The sequence below is a fragment of the Esox lucius genome, chromosome 6 (genome assembly GCF_011004845.1).
Source record: "Esox lucius isolate fEsoLuc1 chromosome 6, fEsoLuc1.pri, whole genome shotgun sequence".
NCBI lineage: Eukaryota > Metazoa > Chordata > Actinopteri > Esociformes > Esocidae > Esox > Esox lucius.
The window spans coordinates 8,923,111-8,949,248 of NC_047574.1; the positions used below are offsets into that span (position 1 = coordinate 8,923,111).

A 26,138-nucleotide genomic window follows, 5' to 3' on the forward strand; every position below is an offset into this window, starting at 1 on the left:
GCTGCACTCCGCGTGCGTAATTTTTGTATCAACCAGTGACTCCCAAGCGGGTTACGGCTGACCTACCTCTGCTTTGCGCTCGTGTAATCTCTTGGGGTAAGTCAGGATTATTATTTCTTTCCTTTTCAGACTCCTGGATTTTGGACACTTGTTATTTGAGGGATGTGCACTTGGGACCTGGTTTTATCGGAATGTGAAGATTGATTAGTCCAATTAACTAATTTGTGTCTAGCCTGAAACTTGACAAGACCCAGGCTAAATGAATTGTATCTCTAATTTATCATTTCAATTTGTCTGTATAAGGAATTATATCAGAAAGGTGCAGTGATGGTGATATTGGTTGCATCATCTAATATGGACTTTTAAAACGAATTTGAAAAAAGAAAAGCGGTGCCTCGGGGTTCAGGTGTCAAGGGGTTGATATTTCTGGTGCCTGAATGTCTGACGTTCAGCACTTTTGCTTTACACTTGAGAAATAGACACTACCTATTATCTGCAAGTGTTTGACAACTAAATAATGGAATAGTTGAAAAATAATGTTGAACAGCTGATTCCTGCTATGTATCTATAAATCACTACTCCTATCCATACTCGTGACAGAGATCATAAACACCTCCCTCCACCTTGACTTGGTAATGGCACTCATTGTATATAGCCAGGTTATTGTTATTCCAATTATTGTGTATTTATTCTATCTCACTCTGCAAAGATGTATAAACGGTACTGTACAAAAGTCTTAGGCACCTGACAGTGTTTATCTGTAAAATAATAGTAATAATACATGTTATGTTCATGTATTTATATGCATCTTATTGAATTAAAACACTTACTACCCATGTCTTTCAGGTGCCTAAGACCTCTGCCCAGTACTTTTGCCCAGTACTGTGTATGTATATATATATATATATATTCACAGTATGAGCTCAGATAGTCATTGTTGCAGGTAATATTGAATTGATTAAAGCAGTAGGCATCATGGTTTTGTATGTTTCGATTCAACACCATATCACGTGTGAATATAAATTGAACTACTTTACAATAGATAGGTATCTGAATTGCTTTAATATTCCTGTTTTGAAGAAGACCTAAGATCTGAACTTTCATGGAGGAATATTTGGGCCATTAACTAGCTTTTTAGCCTCAAACCCCACTCTTTAATTAAAAACCTCCAATGATGTTGCTTGCTATCTTTTCCATAGTAGAGACTGTTCCATTTCAGGCTCGATGGTTTTCACTCAGATTCACATTTAAAATTGAGACAAGCCTTTCTGCTATGCATATCATGCCCTGAAAAGGATCAATGGATCAAAAAGCCTGTGGATCCATTAGATTGCATTCAATTAATCTAAATTTACATAATCTTTGGCCTTCAGTGGGATATGACTGTTGTACATTCGCCGTTGCTTTTATCTTTTCTGTTAGCCAACAGAATACGATTTGTTTTCCTGATTTGAATAACAGGTCAATAAAAGTTATCAACAATGGCTGCAACAGTTGCCAGACACCAACACGTGCATCTATCCCATGACTACTACAGTGTACAATCTAAGGCTGTAGCAAAGCAGTACACAAGGTAAGGTAGATAGGCCCATAGGAATCCTACGCTTCATTCGAAACATACCAGTGGTTTGGAAACCGATGGCCAGATTTACATGTTTGCACTAGAGTGTAAATTGCCCTTGCTATTTACCAGCGTGAACCAAGCATTTAAATAGTGGAGTTTATTTAGCAAATGTAGATTAAACGTAAATTAAGACAGCCATTTGTTTTGCCCTGCCATTTGTTCTGGTCTTCATTTCCCTCTGAGGATAAAGCACTGTTGTAAATTAATTAAGTAAATCTGGCCCTGGGTGTACTGTTTCAAACGGGCGTCAGTGTGTTCAGCTGGGCTTTTAACCATTGGTATAAGATTACACTGAGATAAAGCTCTTGTACCCCACTGACAAGTTGGTTCCCTGCTAATTGCCTAATCTCACGTAACTATGCAGCCACCCTACTACAATGCTGGATCCCATTCTTTTCTATGAACTGCGGACACAAATTATAAAGTCTTGTGTGGTGACTCATTGTCATATTTGTTTTGTGACTATAATAACATGAAAGGTTTCCTCTGTAATTCCCTTTTGAATGGATTTGCCTGTCTTTGCCAACGATTTGTCTGCCAGTGTCAGCAGCACAGACAGGACAGACATTGGTTTACAGTATTGTGCAAAAGTCTTAGGCACCTGAAAGTGGAACTACAGTAAGGCAGTGAAATATAACATATATATATATATATATATATATATATATATAAAAGAAAATCATAATGTATATATATATACAGTGGGGAGAACAAGTATTTGATACACTGCCGATTTTGCAGGTTTTCCTACTTACAAAGCATGTAGATGTCTGTAATATTTATCATAAGTACTCTTCAACTGTAAGTGATGGAATCTAAAACAAAAATCCAGAAAATCACATTGTATGATTTTTAAGTAATTCATTTTCATTTTATTGCATTACATAAGTATTTGATACATCAGAAAAGCAGAACTTATTTGGTACAGAAACCTTTGTTTGCAATAACAGATATCATATGTTTCCTGAAGTTCTTGACCAGGTTTGCACACACTACAGCAGGGATTTTGGCCCACTTCTCCATACAGACCTTCTCCAGATCCTTCAGGTTTTGGGGCTGTCGCTGGGCAATACAGACTTTCAGCTCTCTCCAAAGATTTTCTATTGGGTTCAGGTCTGCAGACTGTCTAGGCCACTCAAGGACCTTGAGATGCTTCTTACGGAGCCATTCCTTAGTGGCCCTGGCTATGTGTTTTGGGTCGTTGTCATGCTGGAAGACCCAGCCACGACCCATCTTCAATGCTCTTACTGAGCAGTTGTCCTGTCCCCTTTGCAGAAAAGCATCCCCAAAGAATGATGTTTCCACTTTCATGCTTCACAGTTGGGATGGTGTTCTTGGGGTTGGCAAACTTCAGACGGGCCTGGACATGCGCTGGCTTGAGCATGGGGACCTTGCGTGCGCTGCAGGATTTTAATCCATCACGGCGTAGTGTGTTACTAATGGTTTTCTTTGAGACTGTGGTCCCAGCTCTCTTCAGGTCATTGACCAGGTCCTGCTGTGTAGTTCTGGGCTGATCCCTCACCTTCCTCATGATCATTGATGCCCCACGAGGTGAGATCTTGCATGGAGCCCCAGACAGAGGGAGATTGACCTTCATCTTGAACTTCTTCCATTTTCTAATAATTGCACCAACAGTTGTTGCCTTCTCACCAAGCTGCTTGCCTATCTTTTAGCCCATCCCAGCCTTGTGCAGGTCTACAATTTTGTCCCTGATGTCCTTACACAGCTCTCTGGTCTTGGCCATTGTGGAGAGGTTGGAGTCTGTTTGATTGAGTGTGTGGACAGGTGTCTTTTATACAGGTAACAAGTTCAAACAGGTGCAGTTAATACAGGTAATGAGTGGAGTACAGGAGGGCTTCATAAAGAAAAACTAACAGGTCTGTGAGAGCCGGAATTCTTACTGGTTGGTAGGTGATCAAATACTTATGTCATGCAATAAAATGCAAATTAATTTTCTGGATTTTTGTTTTAGAGTCTCTCACAGTTGAAGTGTACCTATGATAAACATTACAGACCTCTACATGCTTTGTAAGTAGGAAAACCTGCAAATTGGCAGTGTATCAAATACTTGTTCTCCCTACTGTATATATATTATGATTTATTTTACAAATAAACATGTACTATACAAATATATATTCTACTTATAACACATGTTTTACTAATGCTTGTACATTTCCTGGCCTCTTCTATTTGCACTACTGGTTAGAGTCTAACTGCATTTCGTTGTACTTGTACTGTTGACAGTAAAGTTTAGTCTAAACTAATTAAAATAAATTACTTTAGTTAAACTTTCAGGTGCTTAAGACTTTTGCACAGTACTGTATACCATAGGTACTGTATACCATGGGTTTGACCCTGTTTAACCTGAGTAATGTCAGACCACATCTTCTGTATTACATGCAGACATTTTTATGGTTATTCTAGTGACAACTGATCCTCAAGAAATTGTACCCTAGATAGCCTGCCATCAGAATACCATCAGCATTCAGCTTTCAGAGCAATTTTATAACCCTGTAAATACATTTACACAGCAATATGCAGAATTTTTTATTATAACAAACTTACTAACTGTATGTGTAGCACAATTTTATTAAACTTTTGATACTTTTTTTGGTGCTTATAGCTTTTCACTCTGGTGGGCCTTACTTACATTTGTTCAAAATGCTTGTTTGCTTTAACTTCACTGTTTTATCAACCGCAACATAGTAATCTTGCAATTTCAGCACATTTCACCACATTTAGTAAAGGAAACTATGACTATGCTTGTTTTCAACCCAGCTCTGAAACGGTGGAAGACGATTATCGACACAAACAAACATCAAGAATCCAGGGAGTGGTAAGATTCCCATCTGTCTTGTTGGGAGATTTTATCAACTCACGTTGACTATGTAATCAGTAAACACTTCTAATTGTGATATTGCCCAGGTGCGGAAGAAGATGGTTGAGAAGTATGTTCGTGAGGCACCTATGATCAGGGGCCCCAAGTTCCTGAACACACTCCGATCCCATACTGTTTGGGAGCACACTCCTGTGAAACTGTTTTGCACAGTCGAGGGTTACCCTACCCCGATTTTGAAATGGTGAGATTTCAGTCTAAATATTTCCAAAACAGTCCTTTGGCAAGTTTACCGACATCATTAAGCAGCCTCACAAACGGTTGTTTGATTGGTTTAGCAGAAAGATACGTGTTTTGCTAGTATTATGCTTTCATACCTTCAGTACAAGTGAAATACTGATCAAAGTTTAACAGAAGATTTATTTTGATACATTTCAGTTGACCTTAAATGTCAGCATAGCCAACCTAGAACTGAAATTGTCTCTGTAGCAATGTTGTTTGTGCTTATTCCCAAGTCTTTGGTTAACACAGCTTGTACTGCATTTTTGTACGAGCTGCACTCTTTGAAATTGTGGTGAACCCTGGAAATCTTCAAGGAACCAATGATGTTCTTAAAGGGAACATTGCTCTTCATTGGGTTATATTTGCATGTGTGATTAGTTTAGGGTTTCTTGGAGGAACCTTAACGTTTTCACATTGGATGTGAGGCTTAGTAGAGGTGTGACTTTCAGACAGATCTATTTTGTCTGTTTGTAAGAATAAATGTATTTCCTATTTTATCATGTATTGTCAGCAAACGTCATGTTTTAACACACATTTTACTTAGGCTTACTAAGGTGTATGAATTCCCCAAACGCTAACGCAAATCCCAAAGAAAATAACAAAAAGTTATCTGCTTTCTTAATATTATTTGTAGTATATCATGTATTAATACTATGTAATACATATATATATAAAAAATACATTTTCAGTTTAAAAACATGATGTACATAAATGAGATATACTCTACAGATGGCCAAAAATAATTATCTCAAAGACACACCTCTAATAAGCCATGCCTTCAATCAGACTGTCACAGATTGTCAATGCTTCGATATTTCATGAAAACATTTCCAAATTGAACAATTCCCATCGTGGTTAGGCTTGGTTTCATTCACTAGTTCCTCAGTAACCCTTTTCAGATAACTTTTTTGACCTGTAAAGGTCACACACCGTAGCTGGCAATCCAAAATGTTTTTCCAGGTACCTTTACCTCTAAAATTGCATGACAAAGGTGCAGAGTACTTATACATAGTCTCATTAGAATATTCTGCTTTCCATAATCAATTGTTTTGTATATTTCTACAGTCACTTGAAAGACTTACCTGAACCACATTTACATGTTTTTCTCCAGGTATAAAGATGGTGTCATCATTGATTTGTCATCAATGAAATATATTGTGCAGGACAATGTTGGAATTCATTCTCTGGAGATTCCCAAGTAAGTTATTCTCATGGCAGGAAAGAATTATGGAGCAAATTGTATTAATAGGCAGCTATATCTAGTCTCTGTTTTTCAAACCTTGGGAGGGAGAGGGGAGGTACTCTGTCAGCTGTAAAACAATGAGTGAGAGGACATGTTTTTATTGAGTTTACTTTTTTTTAAATCCTTTTGTCTGGAAAATATTATCCTCTCACATTAGTTTATGAAGTTTAAATGATCTGATACAATATTGTCACCTATTGCTCCTGGACCTCTGGGGGTTTTAACAGTGGCCTCATGCATTTCTCTCACAATCAGAGTGGTTAATGTTAACCACGTACAGTACATAGGTGTCCACAAAAGGGAGCCTTGTGAATGGTGACGCTGTAGCAGTGTAGCTTTTCCAATTTAGTCCAAAGCCCTGCTGGGCACCGCCCTGGTCTTGACTTGTCAGCTGTTCTTACTGAAGTGCTGATATCTGTGTCATCTGATCCTGGAGCTCCTTAAAGAGCACTGCATCCCCTCGCTTGCCAGTGTTAGGGGCACCGACGCTAGATCGCCTCTCAGGTCTCAAAACCCCTCTTGCATCTCCAAATCAAATTGAATTAATGAATAAATGCCACTCTATATTATCCCCGGCTAAAAACCCTTTCACTCTAAAAGAAAACTGTCGTGCTGTGGCGGTAGAGACGGGAAGTGAGTGTGGGCAGATTTATAATAGTGCGTGCAGGGTCAAGGTCTTATATCTGTCACTATTCTCAACCTCCCCTCCTTGACTCCCCTCCCTTTCTAGCTTCAGATGTTTGCCATTCATGTAGAGCCATTTTGAAATATCTCCTGAAGAATTCATGGGCTTGTTCTTTGTCCTGCTTAACATTATTCTCCTGTCCTGACTTCAACACAGTTCATGTCTGTCATGACCTTGAGTGTGTGTGGTTAGAGATCAAGAGGCTATTACAAGCTAGAGAAGTATTTCAAACCTCTTTATTTGTCTTCTGTGCAATATTGCACGTTCCCAGTGCCAACTTAGGATCATGGTTTGATATTTCCCAGCAATCATAGCTTGATATTTCCAAGTAATTGTGCCGTCTACAGCAATTTGCATAATCTGCATAGTTAGTTATCCTTTGAATATTTACCTGTCTGTAAATTCAACTCATGAAATGACGTTCGGTGGTTAGTCCACATTCAAGCCTGTGGTAATGTATAGGATCTAATGCAGGTTTTCCTGGTACTCCTTATAGGTGTGAGACTGATGACACTGCGCAGTACACAGCTGTTGCTGCTAACATTCATGGACAGGTCTCTTCTCAGGCCTCTGTCATTGTCAAGAGTAAGTTTGGGGAATAGGAAAACACACACTCTACAGGTTTTTACTATTGCACTGTTTTTCTGTGATGCGGTCTGTTTGATAAGAGGACCTGTAATAACTTGATTTACATCATAGTACACCTTTCTGGAGTTGTGTGTTTTGTTTCCGGGTAGTGATTGCGTGTGTATATCTGTTTTGTAGAATTCAGAGAAGAAGGGCATTCATCTTCCTATGCATGGTTTCCTTACACATGTAAGTATGCCAGCACAACTGTGTCCACCCTGTTACTTTGTCATCAAGAGTAGATCCTTCTTCATTGGGCTTTTTCATTGATCTTTGCATCATGATCCTTCCATGTTGAATCAAGTCCAGTTGCTGGGTGTGGTTTAAACCACAGGCCTCATTCTTCTTTGTCTGCATGGATGGACATGTTCATCTATGTTCATGGTCCAGTGAGAGAAAATGTACAGTATAAAAAAAAAAAAGTGAGTACACCCCTCACATTTTTGTAAATATTTGACTATATCTTTTAATGTGACAACACTGAAGAAATTACACTTTGCTAAATTGTAAAGTAGTGAGTATAACAGTGTACATTTGCTGTTCCCTCAAAATAACTCAACACACAGCCATTATTGTCTAAACCGCTGGCAAAAAAGTGAGTACACCCCTAAGTGAAAATTTCAAATTGGGCCCTATTGGCCATGTTCCCTCCCTGGTGTCATGTGACTCGTTAGTGTTACAAGGTCTCAGGTGTGAGTAGGGAACAGGTGTGTTACATTTGGTGTTATCGCTCTCACACTCCCTCATACTGGTCACTGGAAGTTCAACATGGCACCTCATGGCAAATAACTCTCTGAGGATCTGGAAAATAATTGTTGCTCGACATAAAGATGGCCTAGGCTATAAGAAGATTGCCAAGACCCTGACACTGAGCTGCAGCACAGTGGCCAAGACCATACAGCGGTTTAACAGGACAGGTTTCTCTCAGAACAGGCCTTGCCTTGGTCGACCAAAGAAGTTGAGTGCATGTGCTCAGCGTCATATCCAGAGTTTGTCTTTGGGAAATAAACGTATGAGTGCTGCTAGCATTGCTGCAGAGGTTGAAGGGGTGGGGGGTCAGCCTGTCAGTGCTCAGACCATACGCCCTACACTGCATCAAATTGGTCTGCATGGCTGTTGTCCCAGAAGGAAGCCTCTTCTGAAGATGATGCACAAAAATCCCGCAAACAGTTTGCTGAAGACAAGCAGACTAAGGACATGGATTACTGGAACCTGTGGTCTGATGAGACCAAGATAAAGTTTTTGGTTCAGATGGTGTCAAGCGTGTGTGGCGGCAACCAGGTGAGGAGTACAAAGACAAATGTGTCTTGCCTACAGTCAAGCATTGTGGTGGGAGTATCATGGTCTGGGGCTGCATGAGTGCTGCAGGCACTGGGGAGCTACAGTTCAGTGAGGGAAACATTAATGCCAACATGTACATACTGTGATACATGTGACATACTGAAGCACAGCATGATCCCCTCCCTTTGGAGACTAGGCCACAGGGCAGTATTCCAACATGATAACTACCCAAAACACACCTCCAAGACGACCACTGCCTTGCTAAAGAAGCTGAGGGTAAAGGTGATGGACTGGCCAAGCATGTCTCCAGACCTAAACCCTATTGAGCATCTATGGGGCATCCTCAAACGGAAGGTGGAGGAGCGCAAGGTCTCTAACATCCACCAGCTCTGTGATGTCGTCATGGAGGAGTGGAACAGGACTCCAGTGGCAACCTGTAAATCTCTTGTGAACTCCATGCCCAAAAGGGTTAAGGCAGTGCTGGAAAATAATGGTGGCCACACAAAATATTGATACTTTGGTCCCAATTTGGACATTTTCACATAGGGGTGTACTCACTTTTGTTGCCAGCGGTTCAGACATTAATGGCTATGTGTTGAGTTATTTTGAGGGGACAGCAAATATACACTGTTATACAAGCTGTACACTCATTACTTTACAGTGTAGCAAAGTGTCATTTCTTCAGTGTTGTCACATGAACAGATATAATGAAATGTTTACAAAAATTTGAGGGGTGTACTCACTTTTGTGAGATACTGTATATTATACTTACGAATGGCATACATTTTTCACCCATCATTTGTCAACAGAAGATCATAAATTATATTTTATTTTTCACATTCAGAACTGACACAAACAGATGTCATCAAACATACTATTCTGATCACAACATCAAGATATATGAACATGCTGAGATACAGTACCAGTCAAATGTTTGGACACACTAATCTATTTAGTTGTGTCCAAACTTTTGACTGGGACTGTACATACTATCATTTTATCTTCTGAATAAATTCAATAAATGTTGTTAAATATCTGCAGAATAGTTCATGATGGTGCTGTCTTTTATTATTTTATTATATTATTACATATATTTGCTGAATATATTTCTGATCGTGATGAAGTATGCATCATAATCATTTCATTATATTTGATTGTGTTCTGCAGTTCCCATGTTGCCAGAGATTAAATACACCAAAATCAACATCACTTTCCTGGAGACTTTTGGCTCTGCTTTTGGAACTGAGGGAGACACAATCACCTTGTCTGCCACAATGGCCATTAGCCCCAACATAGCCAATCTGCAGCCTGAAGCTCAGTGGTTTAGAGACGGTAATGCCTTTATTCTTACGAGCATAACAGCCCTCGATAACAACCGATTTGCTGTAACATTTTTGAAACCTTAACCACTGGCAATTCCTCATTTTTAATGTTGCTGTTTTTTTTGTGTCAGATACTCGGCTGTCAGATTCAAAGTGGGTGAAGATCGAGTCTGGTAGAGGCAGCACCAAGCTGACCCTGCCTCACCTGAACAAGGATGACGAGGGTTTCTACACCCTCCGTATGGTAACAAAAGGAGGAGATGCTGTTCACAGTGCATTTGTCTCCTGTGCCGGTAAAACAACCGCTTACTTTGATAACCGAATCAATCAATCGATCGATCAAATTTGTTTAAAAAGCCCTTTTTACATCGGGAGTTGTCACAAAGGGGTTTTACAAAACACCCAGCATTCCTGCTTTTTTGTTCGCCCAAAATATTCTTGTGTCTTAAAAAATAAATAAATGCTTTTGTCCTTGAATGACTCTGCTCACAGCGGGTATCAGGTATTGCGTGATGTACTTTGACAGTGTGATGCTGTAACTTTTGGTCCCTATGCCAGATGGCCCACCCCCAATGCCAGGGGCACCAGGTGCCCCTATGGATATCAAGATCCATGATGCCAACAGGGATTATGTCATTGTGTCCTGGAAGCCTCCCAACACCACCACTGAAGGCCCCATTATCGGATACTTTGTAGATAGGTAATGGAACGTACTGAAATGGGAATGTGTTTGGCCACTTTTTGCAGATACTTTTTTCCGATGTCATGACCTGACCAAGAACAGCTCTTTATATATTTTGCTGTTAGCTTTCTTAATTTTCTTGAAGGTTTTTTAAAAATACATAGCAATCACCATGCTCTACACACTTAGTCACCGCTTAAAGTTGACAGGGTGATGTAGTTATATCAGACAAAATAGCTTCTATGAGGTGGAATTATTTATATATATATATTTTTTTTTTACAAATCCTCTCCTTTTTCAGGTGTGAAACTGGAACGGAAAATTGGGTGCAGTGCAATGACTCCCCCATCAAGATCTGTAAATACCCTGTGTCTGGTCTGTTTGAGGGCCACTCATATTACTTCCGTGTGCGGGCGATAAATTCACATGGCGTCAGCAAACCCTCAAGAATTTCGGATCCCATTGCCGCCTTAGACCCAACCGAATTTGAAAGGCTTCACGGTAATTTTGTAAGATCTTAATCTTTACCCTGTGAGTTTATATTTTTTTTTATCTGAAGTTAAACTAAATGCATATCACTTTCTGTGTTTTGACAGCCATCAAGTTGGGTGGTAAACTTGATGTTGTGACTTACCAAGAGGAAGTTGAAGGTGATAAATGTTTGTTCATGATATACAAATAATGTTTAACTTTTTCAATACAAATATCTTAAGAAGGTGTTGGGTTACAGTTTTAGACCTTTATAATCAGAATATATAGAACCGCAGGAATTGTACTTTTAAACGGCATTTTATCAAGATATAATTATCTTGATAAAATGTGTAGAATAACATTTGAGAACTACACGTTTCTCCCTGCATCATTGCTTATGTGTTAAAATGCAGTATGTTAGCTGTTGTCCCACCAAAATGCAGTATGTTAGCTGTTGTCCTAGAGCCTCAAATATTGTCCTGCATTTTTGTAACATTCTTTCTATCGGCGCTACAAATGTCACATTTCACATATTTTTATTTTCACAATTCTCTGTCTCAATAATTAGTAATAATTATACAGCCTAAATTGGGGCTCATCAGAGAGCTGCTGATTAGTTTTTGATGAGAATTCCATCGGGATTGCAAGATATAACCATCTGTGGCGCTTTTTCAGACCGAACGTTACACAGCTAGACTAGCAACAGATCTCTGTTCATAGAAGTAAACGTCATTGCTGCAATTTTCCAAACAGTGAAAATGTTTTTTGTGGCGGTATTTCCGTCAACACTGTCGAAATGCTTTGGAAAAAGAAAGTCATTCCCTGGGATGTCTTGTGTCCGTAATAGATAAGAAGGAAGTGCCAGGAACCCCGTCCAAGTTGCATGCCTCAGAGACCGACCGAACATATGTTGTCCTCAGCTGGAAATCTGCCCCCTATCACGGACGGGCCCCAGTTTGGTACTATATTGAGAAGGTGGGTCTCTCTATATTCTCCCCTAGGCTTCTTTTTTACCCAAGCCTTGCAGCTTTAGAACAGAGACACATTCAACGTGTTGTGTCCTCTGAAACATGTACAATCTTTTGGCTATCCCGCTTAAAAAGTGTTGAACAGCACAATCGAGGGCAGTTGCAATTAGTGTCATCATCAGTCGCCGAAACTCCGGGCTGAATTAATAGTGTATTTGTATATTTGCCTCTGTTGCATTTCACTGTGTCTGTGGATGTTGTAATCGGGTGTAAATGTTGTCTTCTGGGCTGTTCCCTGACAGTGCTTGGCTGGGACCGCGGCGTGGCAGAGGGTGAGCACTCAGGTGCCCGTGAGATCTCCTCGCTATGCCGTGTTTGACTTGGCTGAGGGGAAAGAGTACTTGTTCCGCGTGTTGGCGGCAAACATGTATGGCACCAGCGAAGCCTCAGAGCCCACTGAACCTATTCAGACCCACGAGCTACGCGGTAAGAGGCTCTTCTTCAACGGCTTCTTAGCCTTCTCCTGGTGGCTTCCCCAAGGTGGTTCTCAAGTATTCTCTCTCGAAGTCAAACTTGCTACAAAGCAAGAATGGAATTAGAAAAATGTAACCAGGAGGCTTGTGTTGTTGTTTTTGCCCAGTGCAGTTACGTTTTAATAGTTTGCCAACTGCAGTCAATCATAAACCAATCACAACCCCTCTCTGGTCTCTAATAGCTAGAATTAGTCATTTATATCTGGTTTGTAAATAATTCAAAGAATGAAAATATGATCAAACAAGTTCTAATGGATCTTAACAATCATAAATCAGCTGTAGCAACCATATAAATTGATAAAATACTGTTCATGCATAGCTTACCAACATTTTCGAATGTTGGAAGCGTGCTTCTTAATTAACGATGCGTAAACAATTTGATGTTACGTTCCTGTTTGTTTTAAGGTGTGTACAATAGGCATTTTGAACTTCTACCGAAAGTTCGTCTTTTTGTTAAGATGACCGTCTCTTGTTAACCTGCCATAGGTGTGCCCTCCGCTCCTGGCCAGGTGGTTGCCACAAGAGAGACTGACACCTCTGTTGTCATACAATGGGCAGAACCCAAGGAACCTAATGACCTCATTGGCTACTACATTGATGTGTGTGTAAAAGGCTCCAAGGACTGGGGTTCAGCTAACCACAAGCCTCACAAGAGCAACAAGTGTGTATTCGGTTGTGGACTCATTATTTCAAGAGTGCACTCTTTCATTCGTCATAATGCATTGACATTTTACCTCGTCTGCTGCTTTTGATTAGGTTTGTGGTTCAAGGCTTGACCACTGGTGAGACATATTCTTTCCGTGTGCAAGCCATCAATGAGCTTGGTCTCAGCGATGAATCACAGGAGTCCGCCCCTATCACTGTGAAAGCTGCCCTCAGTGAGTACAGACACACACACACACACACACACACACAGACACACACACACGCACACACACATTCAGTAGACAGGATATACTTGTCATTAGTCGAGATTCCAACCAGGCGGAAAAAGTGCTGTGTTCAATCTGGCAGTAGTAAAAGTAACAGCAGAAGAAAATTGCATATACAAGATTTTAGCAACCCACTGTGCTTAGCTGGAGGCTCTTTTCTCTTTGAATGATCAAAGTGATTAAATTGTAGCAAGGTTATCAAGAGTATACAAGTCTTTTGGTAGCTCTCCAGAAGTATGACAAAGCCGTCTTAGGCCAGAGATGCCCTATGTTGGCTGAATATATGATAATTTGATTACCACACGTGTTGTCTCTTAAAATCAATGTCCCCACTGTACAGTATATAAAAATAATCATTATCCTACAAATGTTCAGTAGGACAGCATATTGTCTTCAGTCTATCTCCATGTACTTTCCTCCTTGTCCAAACAGTTTGAATAATTTAGGCGATATCAGTCAAAAACAAACCGTTGGCTCATGTACTTTAGTTCCTTCGGGACATTCAACCAGAAACTGAGGACTGTTTAATCAAACCCATAAATATTTAAAATCAGACTCCGAGCTATGTGGATTGCGGTCCACGGTTTGTAATGAACAATAATCATATTTAACATACTAGGTGATTCCATGATGCGTGCTGAAGTCCCACTCTCATTGCAGAAACCCCCTCTGCTCCTTATGACATTGCTCTGCTGGCCTGTGACGGGAAGTCCATGGTTCTGAACTGGAAGCGTCCTGTCCACTCCGGCGGTTCTCCGGTGACCGACTACTACATCAACAAACGCAGGCATGGAGAGCACACATGGCGAGAGGTTAACATCCCCCCTATCAAAGAGAGGCTGTTCAAGGTACATATCTGATCGATCTCGGCCATAAAACAAAATAATACGCCACACTTTCGGAATTCTAACAGTTTTAATGCCCTCCCCTCACCATTTTCAGGTTGAACATTTGACCGCAGGTGCGGTCTATGAATTCATGGTTTATGGCGGAAGTCTTGCTGGTCTTGGTGCCCCCTCTGGCCTCAGCAAGCCCTTCCACTGTAACACCTGGACCATGCCCGAGCCAGGTAACGTACCAAGAGCTTTTCTGATAAAACATAAACCTACAAGTTTATTGTTTTAATGATTAAATGGAGTGTGTGCACAGTTTAACGACGGTCGTTTTACGCGAAAATGCGTGCTTTTATTTTTTTTTAAGCGCATTGCATAATTTGTATAGTGTATTCAAACAGAAGCTCATCGGCCATAGCACTTTCAGCATCAATCGTGGAGACAGCGGTACATAAACTTTATACCGTCTAACCCCTGTTCCCAGAGTTACATCTTTTACACAAAGAACTGCTTGGCTGTAACTTTCTAATTTACGGCCCTCTGGTTCTCAGGTCCTCCCTACGATCTAACCTTCTGCGAGATCCGGGACGACTCTGTAGTGGCGGAGTGGAAGGCTCCTGTCTACACAGGTGCCAGCCCAATCACAGGATACTTTGTGGACTTTGCCAAGAAAGGCTCAGATGAATGGCACTGTTCCAATGAGACCCGCGCTGTCAGTTATTGCTACCACAAGGTACCCGAGACTGTTCCTTGCATACCTATGAGTTATGATAATATGTTGACCCATCTGGCCAATTTGACATTCCTTATCATATTCAGGTGACTGGGCTGGAAGTGGGAGAATCCTATGTGTTCCGGGTGCGCGCGGTGAACACAGACGGTGCCGGCAAGCCTTCCTTCACTTCTGACCCTGTGGTTGCAAAGGCGGTGGAAGGTACCGTCGGACAGACACAATTGCAGTCACCGAGCTATAATGTGGTTTAGTGCAGAGCCGCATTCATCCGGTGCTTTCCACAGGGAATGTTTATTTGGGTCAAGATCCCCATTAAAATGGGAGTTAGATTAGCTGACATGTAGGAGAGCAACGCCACAGGGTGTGGCAAACACTAGACAGGGCTGTTGAGGAGGGGCTTAGAGGGGTAGTCTGTGCTTCTGTCGATAAGCGACGTGCTGAGGACGTGGATGAGGGAAGAGAAAAACAGATGACTCACATACAGCAGACCTCTGGAATAGGTTGGTACCAGCAGAGCAGCGGCCAGCAGGGGGCAGTGTTGTATTCTACATGGACCTACTGACTCAAACTGCAGGCTGTGTGAGATCAAGTTATAAGTCATTCTCCCTAGATATTAATTGAAGGGATAATGTAAAACGTGCACGCACAAATTGTCTGTAAACATCCTGAATAGTGAACACGTTACGCACAACGCTACTATGATCGTCAAAACATCAGTCTCTAGGACAAGCTGCACTTGCAATCTTTGGTCTTTATGGCGGTCGTCTGTCGACTTCACTATTTGCTTTGTCAATCCAAAAGGTGCCCAGGAGATGACCTGCACAGTGGACGAGGAATCAGGTGACATCGTGCTGTCATTTGAAAGCTGTCAAATTACTGAGAGCTCCCGCTTTGTGTGGAAGAAATTCTACAAGGAAATCACTGATTTCTCCAAAGGCATTGTCATCAAAACAGAGGGCAGCACGTAAGCTATGCACAAAACTTTCCAACAGATCAAACATATTTTATCAAAACAGAACTTTCAAACATTCTCAGTAGAGATTCCGAAATGTGCAATATATTTCTATTGATGTGCTCAATATCTCCTGGACCCTACATCCAATGTCTCTCTTTCATTTATTCGTAGCTCCAAGCTTATTTTCAAGCATCCAGACAAGGAGGATGTGGGCTGTTTCTCAGTTGCTGTAACTAACACTGATGGTGTTTCTGCCAGCCATGAAATCCACGCCGAAGGTAGACTGTCATAAATAGGAGGTTATTTATTTATAAACCCCATTCTGGACATATCATGTTATAAAAAATAGATTTTGCGCATGCATGCATGCACACTTTAATGGTATATTTTATGCGATTCATGGGGATTGAGTGGTCGCAGGGCACACAGACGGCAACACTGGGGCGCTTACTGCACATGCAACCCGTCCGGCTGAAACTGACTGGCGTTGGGTGGGCAGACAATCACTAGGAGACCTTGTACCACAAGTACTTTCATGTCTTTTTACACCAGAACTCACACAGAAGCACTCAATCCAGTATATGTTACAGTATATGTTGGAGTCATGAACAACAGTGGCATCTGTACAGTCATTCGTGAATACAGTGTGATGTACATCGTCATCAATGAGATGTATGTACAATAAAGTATTGTTCAGCTCGTTTGGTGGCGTGGCACTAAAAAACAAATAGGTACAAGCGCTATGTATATATATGCATGATGGTAAGTTGCATGATGATAAGTTGCATGGAGTAAAAGTGTCTGGATGACGGTATAAATTATCATATTATGACAAAGGTTCAATTTAAAAAGGAATGGCTAGTTGACTATTTGACCTGTAATCAATTGGAAAAACGGGATATTGATATTGGATCACCCAGTGATACTGGATCATTGAATTACAGATATGCACTCTATCTTGTTTACCTTCATTGCAGTGCTGGAGAAAATGCTGGCAAAGAGCTATGGCATCCGACACCCAGGTAGGTTTTATTCTGAATATTTCAATATGACTTTTATATTTTCAGTCTCATTAATTCAGGTACCCCTCAAAATAAATATATATCTTGGAATACACAGCTTGTGTGTAAGAAACATTGAATAATGGCCATATACTGCATGGGCGTGCCTGCTCTTGTAGACTGGTGATGAGGCGAGATCCATGTAAACCACTTAGAGGAGACGACTATTAATCCCCGAAAAACATTTTGTCAGCTCTTTTTCCGTAAACCTTTTAGCATGCGGCTCATCACAGCCGACTCTCGTGTTCTCCGGGGCAAAAACGTCTTCCTCAGAACAAGTTACTTTTCTTTAGTGAGCAAATATCATCTCTGTCACCAAGCCCTGTTGTTTCGCTTCGCCTCCTTCCTGCCTTCACTCTTCTCCCACAGTCATCCCTCTGAAGACCCAGCTGGCCTACAAGATTCTAGAGCGCGGTCGCATGCGTTTCTGGCTTCAGGCTGAGCACATCTCCTCTGCTGTCACCTACAAGTTCTTTGCCAACAACATGGAGCTCTCACCGAATAATGTAAGGCTCACCCGTTTATTACCTTCAACTCAAAACGGACACATTGCCTTTGCTTGAAACGGCACCCCATAGCCGAGGTCGTGAATTGTCGACACCCTAACCCTAATTATTGCAGTCTCTGGAATGAAGTGCACAATCTACATGGTGCACAGTTCCTGGTCGTAGTCCATGGAGGCTAACCCCTTGGTGTCCTGGTCAAACCTGGTGCACTGTACAGGAAATGGGTTGCTGTTTTCCGGACGCACGTGGTTGTAATTGAACTGGCAGTGGTTTGGCACAGACCTTTTTGCTTACTCTTTGGTACAAGACATTCTACTCTGCCATCGCATCATGACGGCACAAATAGCCTTGGTAGCAGCATGCAGAGGATGATATTATTGGATTCACCCTCAAGACTCCTCAACATTCACTCAAAAGAGTATCTGCCTTCTCTGTGTTCTCAGCCAAATCATGCAGGTCACGACGTGGAGACTGGAATCATTGAGTTTGTTCTGGATCATTTCACAGAAGATAGCGAGGGAACCTTTACAGTTCAGATCGAGGATGGCAAAGCCAGAGGCCAATCCTCTCTGGTGCTTATTGGAAATGGTGAGAGCCCGTCTGCAGTTGTGTTCTTCTAAAACAGAGTAGGATTCTGTGAGACGCCCAGGTCTCATCTCCTGTCCAACTCTGTTTGGTTTCTAGATTTCAAGGTGGCTCTAGCAGATGCAGAATACCAAAGGAGCGAGTACATCAGAGTGAAAGAAGGTAAAAGGGTGTGCATATACGCAGTCCTCATGTTGTCACTGGAATTCATTTTGGTGTCGTTTAAATGAAATGTGAATTTAAAATAGCTGATACACTAAGTCGATTGGATATCAGGAGGATTAATTCCTTTGAAATAGTTCACAATATTTATGGCTCAGCCACCCATTATTATTATTATTATTATTAAGGATATTACAGGGATACACTGATTTTATTAGGAAAAGAATGCTTGAAATCTGAACTTCATATGACCTCGCCCGTTTCTCTCTCCTGCAATCTCTCTGTCATGACCTTTTTCCAGGCCCTCACTTCAGTCAGTTCCTGTCAGTCCACGTCGGGGACGACTGCTCCGTTACACTCATTTGCAAGGTAACTAAACATTCAACTTAAGCACAATTAGATCTGGCCGAGTGGTAGATGGAAAGGACGGCAGTTTTCCCTAATGCCGATCTAAACCAAACAAATCCCAGTCAGCAGGATTCACCTCAGCCGTGTCTTGGAAAATGAATGCAGTGCACATTTTGACAGATGGTGTTTCTTGGAATACAGACATGCCTTTTTGTATGGGCTGGTCTCTCTGTCCACGGGTCACAGGGTCTGTTATTTCATTTCTCAGGTGGATAATCTGAAGAAGGAAACTGTGCTGCACTGGTACAAGGATGACGTTGAGATTACCCCTGAAGGGCCAGTCGATCTGACGTCTGGCGTCTGCAAGCTTCCCATTTCCCTGGTAAATTGTTCATACAGACACACACATTGTAATGCCTGAACAAAGTACGTATGGATTTAAAGGACCCTGCAGTCCGGATGACAGGTGAAGCCAGGTTAGGTACTTTGTGCCGGTGGATTCTGACTTTGAGTCATTATAATCTAGTGGGAACTACGTTCTGCTCTGGACAACGACTTCTGCTGTTATAGGGCGGAGATGATATGGCCTCCTCATTATATTATATCTCTTGTGACGTATCAAACAATGGTGAGTTCCTGACGGTTCTCTCCAAGACGGGGAATCACCACTGACTGAAGTGGAAAAGGCAAAACTTCATTCTCAAATAACATAGTCATATTTGTCAGGAAAAAGTGTTAGAAGGCTATTGAACTATACGGGCAGGTGCAGATTGTATACATTTGCCACATGCTCTGTGCTCAGGGAGAATCCATTAACCACAGCCATTAGCCCAAACTAAGTCAACCGTGTTTTATAGTTGATACATGTACACCCAGGTATACTTATGTCAGTGAATGAAATTTTAAATACACTGCTTCAGATTTCATTCATAGATTTTGTTTTCACAATCGAAATTACAAATAAAAGAAACTACAAACAAAAGGTTTTACACAAAATATGTTTTCCAACTCAAATTTCTTTGGACTTTCGGGAAAATTGCCTGGGACTCAGAGAAAGAGCATTTCAGTCTTGTTGAGGTTGAGCTTCAGGTGTTGGGCCGGAATCAAAGCAGAAACGTCTGGAGATACCTCACCAGATTAAATCCAACAAGAGATGTCTGGTCACCCCCCAAAAAATGTCCTTCCTTGATGCCATTCCATCCTCCATTCTCCATTGCATTAATGAGAACTTTTCCTGTTCCTCACTTACATAAACTCATCTGTGACGACTAAATTCCCTTCCTCAAAAACAAGTAATTTTCCTTCTCATCAACCTAAATCTTCAGTGGCTATCATCATTATTTTGCACTAATACAGGACTGTAATAGAGACCTTAGTATCAGCTTGATTGGTACCATGCAAGACATGTCAGACATGTCTGGCACAAACTTGGGTCAATAATTGCTGGGAATTTCACCAGACCTGGAAGTTTGGGGCTTTAGCCCTGGAAGATATTGACTCACCCCTGAGAATTTTATGCGCTGATATAGGCTCAGCCTTAAGTCTTGTGCGGGTTTAAATTGGCTCATCCCACAGTTTGTGCACTGCTGGGAATGCACTGGCAAAAGCGGCCGTTCTTTATAACATATCCTCTTTCCATCATGCATCAGATAATCTGTCCTCTGGGAGCGGGTAGCTATTCCTGTTAATAAACTGTCCTTAAAGTTTTGCTTTGGTTTCTATTCGAACTAGTTCTCTAAGGCTTCCATCGGGATTTACAAAGCTACTATCAGTGATGACAGAGGAAAGGATCAATCCAAAATTGAAATATCCGGCAAAGGTAAACAATTTAATGAAAATGTTATTATTTTTATGAAAATTTTGGAAAACCTTACCTCCTTGATACCTAAATGTTTTCTGTCAACATCTTCTTACAGTCTTTGATGAAATTATCGAGAAGCTTACTAAACTTGCTGGTAAGTACCAAACTCTTTAGCTTCCTTGATTGTCACATTCTTTTTTAGCATACTTTGTTGAATACATTTTCTATCAGCTTGTTGATACCAAACGATAACAATTTAATCCAAATGTGCATACTGTAATGAGATATCCAAGGTTCAATACTTACACAAGCAACATATTTCTGTAATTTTTCTCAAAAATATTTCCAAACTTAAAACCAACGAAAATATCAAACACAACTGAATAAAATATCAAACATAATTACATTTCAATGTACCATTTTTAATTGAATTTAAAATTAGAAAATGTATTTGAACACCTAAGAACATTTCTGGAATTGTTACAGTATCTTAAGAGATACAGAACATTCTGTCAGTGTCTGTATATGTACCTCAAAGCATGCTTTCTCCTGTTTCTGCTCAACAGGATCCTCTGCGGCTGAGCTGGGAATTCACTGCACTGCAACAGGCATTCAGCTACACTGCCACATGAAATACTATACAGAAGAGATGAAAATTCATTGGCTACACACGTAAGCAAATGCTATGTGTTCTTTGGGTGCTTTTCTTATATTCAATTATGCATTGAATGAGAAATTATGGAGATGTTTTATGAAAATAGAATCAGCACAGGGTTTATCCCAAGGCATATCATGCGCCAGGCATGTAAACATGTTCTGAGATTATGTCTTAGACTGTGCCTCTTCAGTGTTGGTGTATAAAAAGATGGTTCCTGAAAAACAAGAGGGAAACAACAGGATGACTAGAGAACGCATTTCTTCACCCACTATCAATACAAAACAAATCTGTCTGAGTTACAATTTTCCCTAATGCTCTGTCCTGGGGAGATATTTTATAGGCCTACCTAGCAGAATAGTGATAAAACACCCTCCCTCAGGCTTGTGGGAAGTCATTGGTTACAGCAGCCTGAGTAAAGCAAACCGGTCTCAGCTAAACCATGCGTGGGCCTTTTAATCCCTGTATAAACATTTAAAAGTAGCAGCTTCAGGTCTTCACTTTCTTCCAGTGTACATGGCACTGATAGGGGGAGCATGTTTCAGCATGGTAACAATTTCACACAAATTGACTGAAAAAAAGCTTACAATTTCCCATGATTCCTCGTAAATTTGAGCATGGCAAATTTCAGTTCCTCCCCGACTGCCAAGAGGGCCGTGACACATAAATAAGATAATGATGATGCTCAAATGGTCCAGCACGGCTACTGCAGCCGGTCATTATTTGAGAAACTACTACAAATGGCACTTACTATGTCATTAGAGTCAATCATTATTTAATGTTATGTGTTTCATGATGGCGTTCTCCTATTAATCTCCTGTTTAAGCTACCTGTGAATTACAGTTTAGTGTATTTGAATTGACTTCTCTTTGGGTGAACCTGCAGGGCCCTACTTATTTAAACACAATGGATACTTGCTATTGTAAAAAGAGAGAAAAAAAGACTTCCAAAACAATGGTTTCTCTCTTTCCTCTCTACCCTTTCAGAGACAGTAAACTCTCTCATTCTGAGAAGGTGCACATTGGAGGTACCCCTTGCATGGCCACTATGGAGATAATTGAACCCACAGAAAAGGATAAGGGTTTGTACCAAATGCAGATAATAGACACTGAGAAGACCTACACGCGCACCATTGACCTTTCTGGAGATGGTAAGTCAGACAGTGTCTTATATTCCGTAGAGTAGATGCTGTTGTACTTTAACGACCTCTTTCTCTTTCAGTCTTGCCGGGAGCATAATATATGAACGTGCAGGGTTCGTGCAGCGTGCAACCTGAAAATGATCAAGTTCACATTTTTAGATAATCACAAGCATTTGTATGCATTGGAATTCCCAGCCATTTTGTTGGTATGTGTACAGACTGTAGCATCTGGATGTAGAAAAAGCAGAAGTTGCATGTAATCACCACTGCTGTATGTCACTGAGGTGGGGCCTTTTTGACCACAGGTACAAGAACATTGTCCATCTTTATCAAAGTAACAAATAACTGAACATCCTAGTAATTTTTCTGCATACCACTGACTATTGCCGGTTGTACTGCCATGCTCTTAGGCTAACCCATGTAGTGTCCAGTCTCACACTGTTGTTTTGCAGATTTCTACATTTATAATTAAAGGGAAAGGGCATCTCTGCAGCTGGTTACACAGAAGCTAGCAGCATATTTAGGGAAATCCAGGGGATGAAATAACAGGAAGACAATATCAAAGGTGTAATCCTGGCTCAGACTTCAGTTAGTCAACAGACTGTTTGATGACAAACATAATCAAGGGCTGGTCCCTGACAGGTCATGCGATTTATGGGCTGGAAACAGTAATGACTGAGCGAGGATGCGCTATTTCAGGCAAAAACAGAACAACATCACAGTAATGAGGTATGATATTTCTCTGCCCTGTTGCTGTTATGCCTCCAAGACAAGTTGCTGTAAGAACAGTGAAAGAAAGAATCTACTCCATCTACACTTCGAAATTGGTTTTGTATGGTGTAACACTAATGAAACAATTTGAAGACCTAAATGTATGTATTTTTTCCTTGTCTTTCACAGCCTACGATAAAGCCTTTGCAGAATTTACAAAACTCAAGTAAGAGGATAACATCATAAATATGCTCAGGGTTCATTTATGTATTTCTATGCACATTTCACGTTCCTACGTCTGAAACACAGCTCAAATTCTTACATATTGTTAAAATAATTTTCTGTGCAGAGCATGTGTTTGGAGTCCTGGTCTTAGGGTGAAAGCCTCACTGTGCTAATGAACTCACTAACAATGCCATTATCCTCTTGTTTTCCCAGAGAGGAAGCATATGCAGAAGCCAGTGAGTACACCAATGCTAGATCATGATTCTGTAAAATCTTTTGATTCTGACAATAGTGTGACGGTATGATCTGGATTTTTAGACCGTGGCACTGTGCTGGGTGGGCTGCCTGACGTTGTTACAATCATGGAGAAGAAGGTGATTTAATGTTCATTTTTCTCCCCTGCTTTCAGTACAGTGCATTGGCCTTGTCATTAACATTTCACCCAGTGAACACACATAGTTAAACACACTGGAAGGTGTCAGTGCCCACTATCATAACCAGATGGTTACAGTCGATGGCAATGCTGCGAATTCCCATTCAGTCAGGAGTGCCTTCTGATTGGGCCCGCTCTAGCCTACTGTTGCGTTACACACAGCACCGTAGAATCAGCCCTAGCGGGGACATCTTGTGGAAGCAGTATATTGCGTTTTACAGCACCTCATGTTCTGTTTCATGTAGCATATGGATATAACTACTCCTAAACATCCCTGTAATTGGCCCTGCTCCAAAGCCACTACACACCCTTGTTTGTACTGTGATTGGTTCTTTTACCTTGGGGCTACAAGATGTTTTTTCGCATCGGATAGGAAAACACGCTCATCTCTCAGTCAGGTGAATACAATAGGCTAGGGCAATAAGACATGATCAGCATAGTGAACTATAAAAACAAGGAACACAAATGCCTATCTATAGGGCATCACAAACTGGACTCCATCTTGTATTAAACCTGTGCTGGTAAGGCATTTCCATTTCATCCATTTCTCTGCCCTCTCCTGGTAGACCCTGAGTTTGACCTGCACAGTGTGTGGTGACCCCAAACCTCAAGTCACCTGGTTCAAAAACGGTGCCGAGGTGTATCCTGATGACCAGTACCTGGTGTCCCTCGAGTCTGGGAAGTTCGCCAGTCTCACCATCAAAGGCGTGTCCCTGGACGACTCCGGCAGGTACACTATGACCGTGCAGAACAAGTTCGGAGGGGAGTCGGTGGACATCGTCGTGAGCATCTACAAGCACGGCGACACGATTCCTCCGGCCAAACCCACCCTGACGCCCAAGACCATCATCCCGCCTAAACGCCCCATTGAGATGCCAGTCAGCAAGGTGGCCGCCGCAGCCCCAGCCCCTGGCTCCTCCCCAGCCGGTGCCAAGTCTCCCGTCCCGCCGAAAGGAGTCAAGTCCCCCACTCCGGCTCGTAGCGTGAAGTCCCCCACCCCGGCAAAGAGAAAGTAGACAGCGCGCGCGTTTCAATTCCAAAAGAGACACCGGGAATGAAGAAGTGATTCAACCGTTCGCATGAGTCGTAGAAATAGAAAGTTGTTTAGGAGTAGATATCTGTCATTTTTCACTGTGGATGCAGTCAAGCTCTCTTGCTTTTCTCCCTCATTACGGTAGAGCCAGGGTCTCGGAAGGATAGAAATGGGGGACGGGAGCGGAAAGCCGAGGCATAATTTGTGTGTTGGAAGTCGTGCCACGCAGGAACTGTTTGTCATCGAGGTTTACTGAGCTGAATGGGCCTTCTAACAAACTTGGCTTTTTATCCCTTTGGGCACCTCAGTGAAAAATGACCAGCTTTGATATTTAGTTAATTAAGTCTCTGTTTTAAAAGCTGCTCTTTCAATTAGCTGGTGGAATCTTGAGGTATTGGCGCTCCCTATGGATGGATAGCCCCAAAGAGCTGGACCTCCACTTAGCCCGCTGTGGCAGGGATTCTAGTCACTGCCCCAAATAAATCAGGTTACCCTCCCTCACCGCCGCGTGTCTCCCACTGCTTTTGTGTTAATAAAAAGGAGCAGAAATCACTTCCCACTGTGTCGTCCATGAGCTTCTCACCGTTGGGTTCCAGCATACACTCAGCCAAGGTGTTTGAATGCAGTCACAGGGTAAAATATGTAAGCGATTAGAGTGGCTATGGGCCCATCTGAATCGCATCAGCACTTTTCACTGCCTCTTTGCCTACTCTCATTTTCAACTCCACAAATCAATTCACGGAGCCTATATGGAGCACCTTCGGCTGTTTGCGCACTGCCAACCGGCTACTGGATTTCGCTATTCATCGAGCAAAATATCTCAAGGATATGGTAAACAAATCCAAATCACGCGTCTACTTTCGATGGAAATGGATTCACTTCATTCACGTCCTGTTCTACTAATTGGGTTTGTTCGATTCAGAAAGCCAAATGTGACACATGTCAGGGGTGCGACAGTTAATTCTTTGCCCCATATGCTTTTCTGGGTTGCGTGCTTTTTCAGAGTTCAGAGTTGATTAACTGTTTCAGTGTAGCATACATCAAAGCCCTTTTCTTTTAGAAATGAAGTCAATTTTCAACGGCAACCGTATTTCCTCATTTCACTGATAAACTGGCTCTAGTAATCATTGCCCTGGAGTTGGTATTTGATTGGAATAATTAAAATGAAGGGAAATTGCTCTTGTTTAGCTTCTGAAATCATTTTAAATGTGACTTTAATTAAATCATGCATAATCTCTGAGAAGGATTTCCTATACAAATTCTAGTTTCTAATAGCAAGTTATCAATCAACACTGTAAATACATAGGTCTCGTCTATCCCTCAACACTCCTTCCTTATTGATTCAGGGGCTAAATAGGAAAATCAGTAGCCCGTATATGTAAGCCCATCAATGTAAAGTTCAAGCCAAATACAATCTAATAATTGTAGCCATTCCTTGAAATGCAGTTTTGAATAGGGGTTGTCAAATGA

At 41.4% G+C, this 26,138-nt stretch overlaps 1 protein-coding gene across 2 annotated transcripts; it reads left to right on the forward strand.

Moving 5' to 3' along the window:
- Nucleotides 1-25,220, forward strand: myom2b (myomesin 2b). 2 transcript variants are annotated; one of them, XM_010888945.3, is made up of 36 exons: nucleotides 1-96; nucleotides 1,462-1,573; nucleotides 4,403-4,460; nucleotides 4,550-4,704; nucleotides 5,854-5,940; nucleotides 7,167-7,255; nucleotides 7,436-7,486; nucleotides 9,746-9,910; nucleotides 10,032-10,193; nucleotides 10,459-10,600; nucleotides 10,884-11,083; nucleotides 11,179-11,232; nucleotides 11,901-12,028; nucleotides 12,324-12,507; nucleotides 13,041-13,215; nucleotides 13,311-13,432; nucleotides 14,147-14,334; nucleotides 14,429-14,555; nucleotides 14,871-15,052; nucleotides 15,139-15,253; nucleotides 15,854-16,016; nucleotides 16,179-16,285; nucleotides 16,985-17,029; nucleotides 17,438-17,574; nucleotides 18,018-18,162; nucleotides 18,259-18,321; nucleotides 18,623-18,690; nucleotides 18,938-19,051; nucleotides 20,401-20,488; nucleotides 20,586-20,624; nucleotides 21,037-21,142; nucleotides 22,112-22,275; nucleotides 23,167-23,203; nucleotides 23,416-23,438; nucleotides 23,521-23,576; nucleotides 24,202-25,220. In XM_010888945.3, the coding sequence occupies exons 2-36, from the start codon at nucleotides 1,482-1,484 to the stop codon at nucleotides 24,649-24,651; spliced, it is 4,281 nt and encodes a 1,426-aa protein (XP_010887247.2). In that variant the 5' UTR covers nucleotides 1-96; nucleotides 1,462-1,481; the 3' UTR covers nucleotides 24,652-25,220. The 2 variants fall into 2 exon arrangements, with proteins under 2 accessions (XP_010887247.2, XP_019903252.2); XM_020047693.2 differs by lacking the exon at nucleotides 1,462-1,573 and having other exon boundaries at nucleotides 23-96.
- Nucleotides 25,221-26,138: the final 918 nt, after the last annotated feature.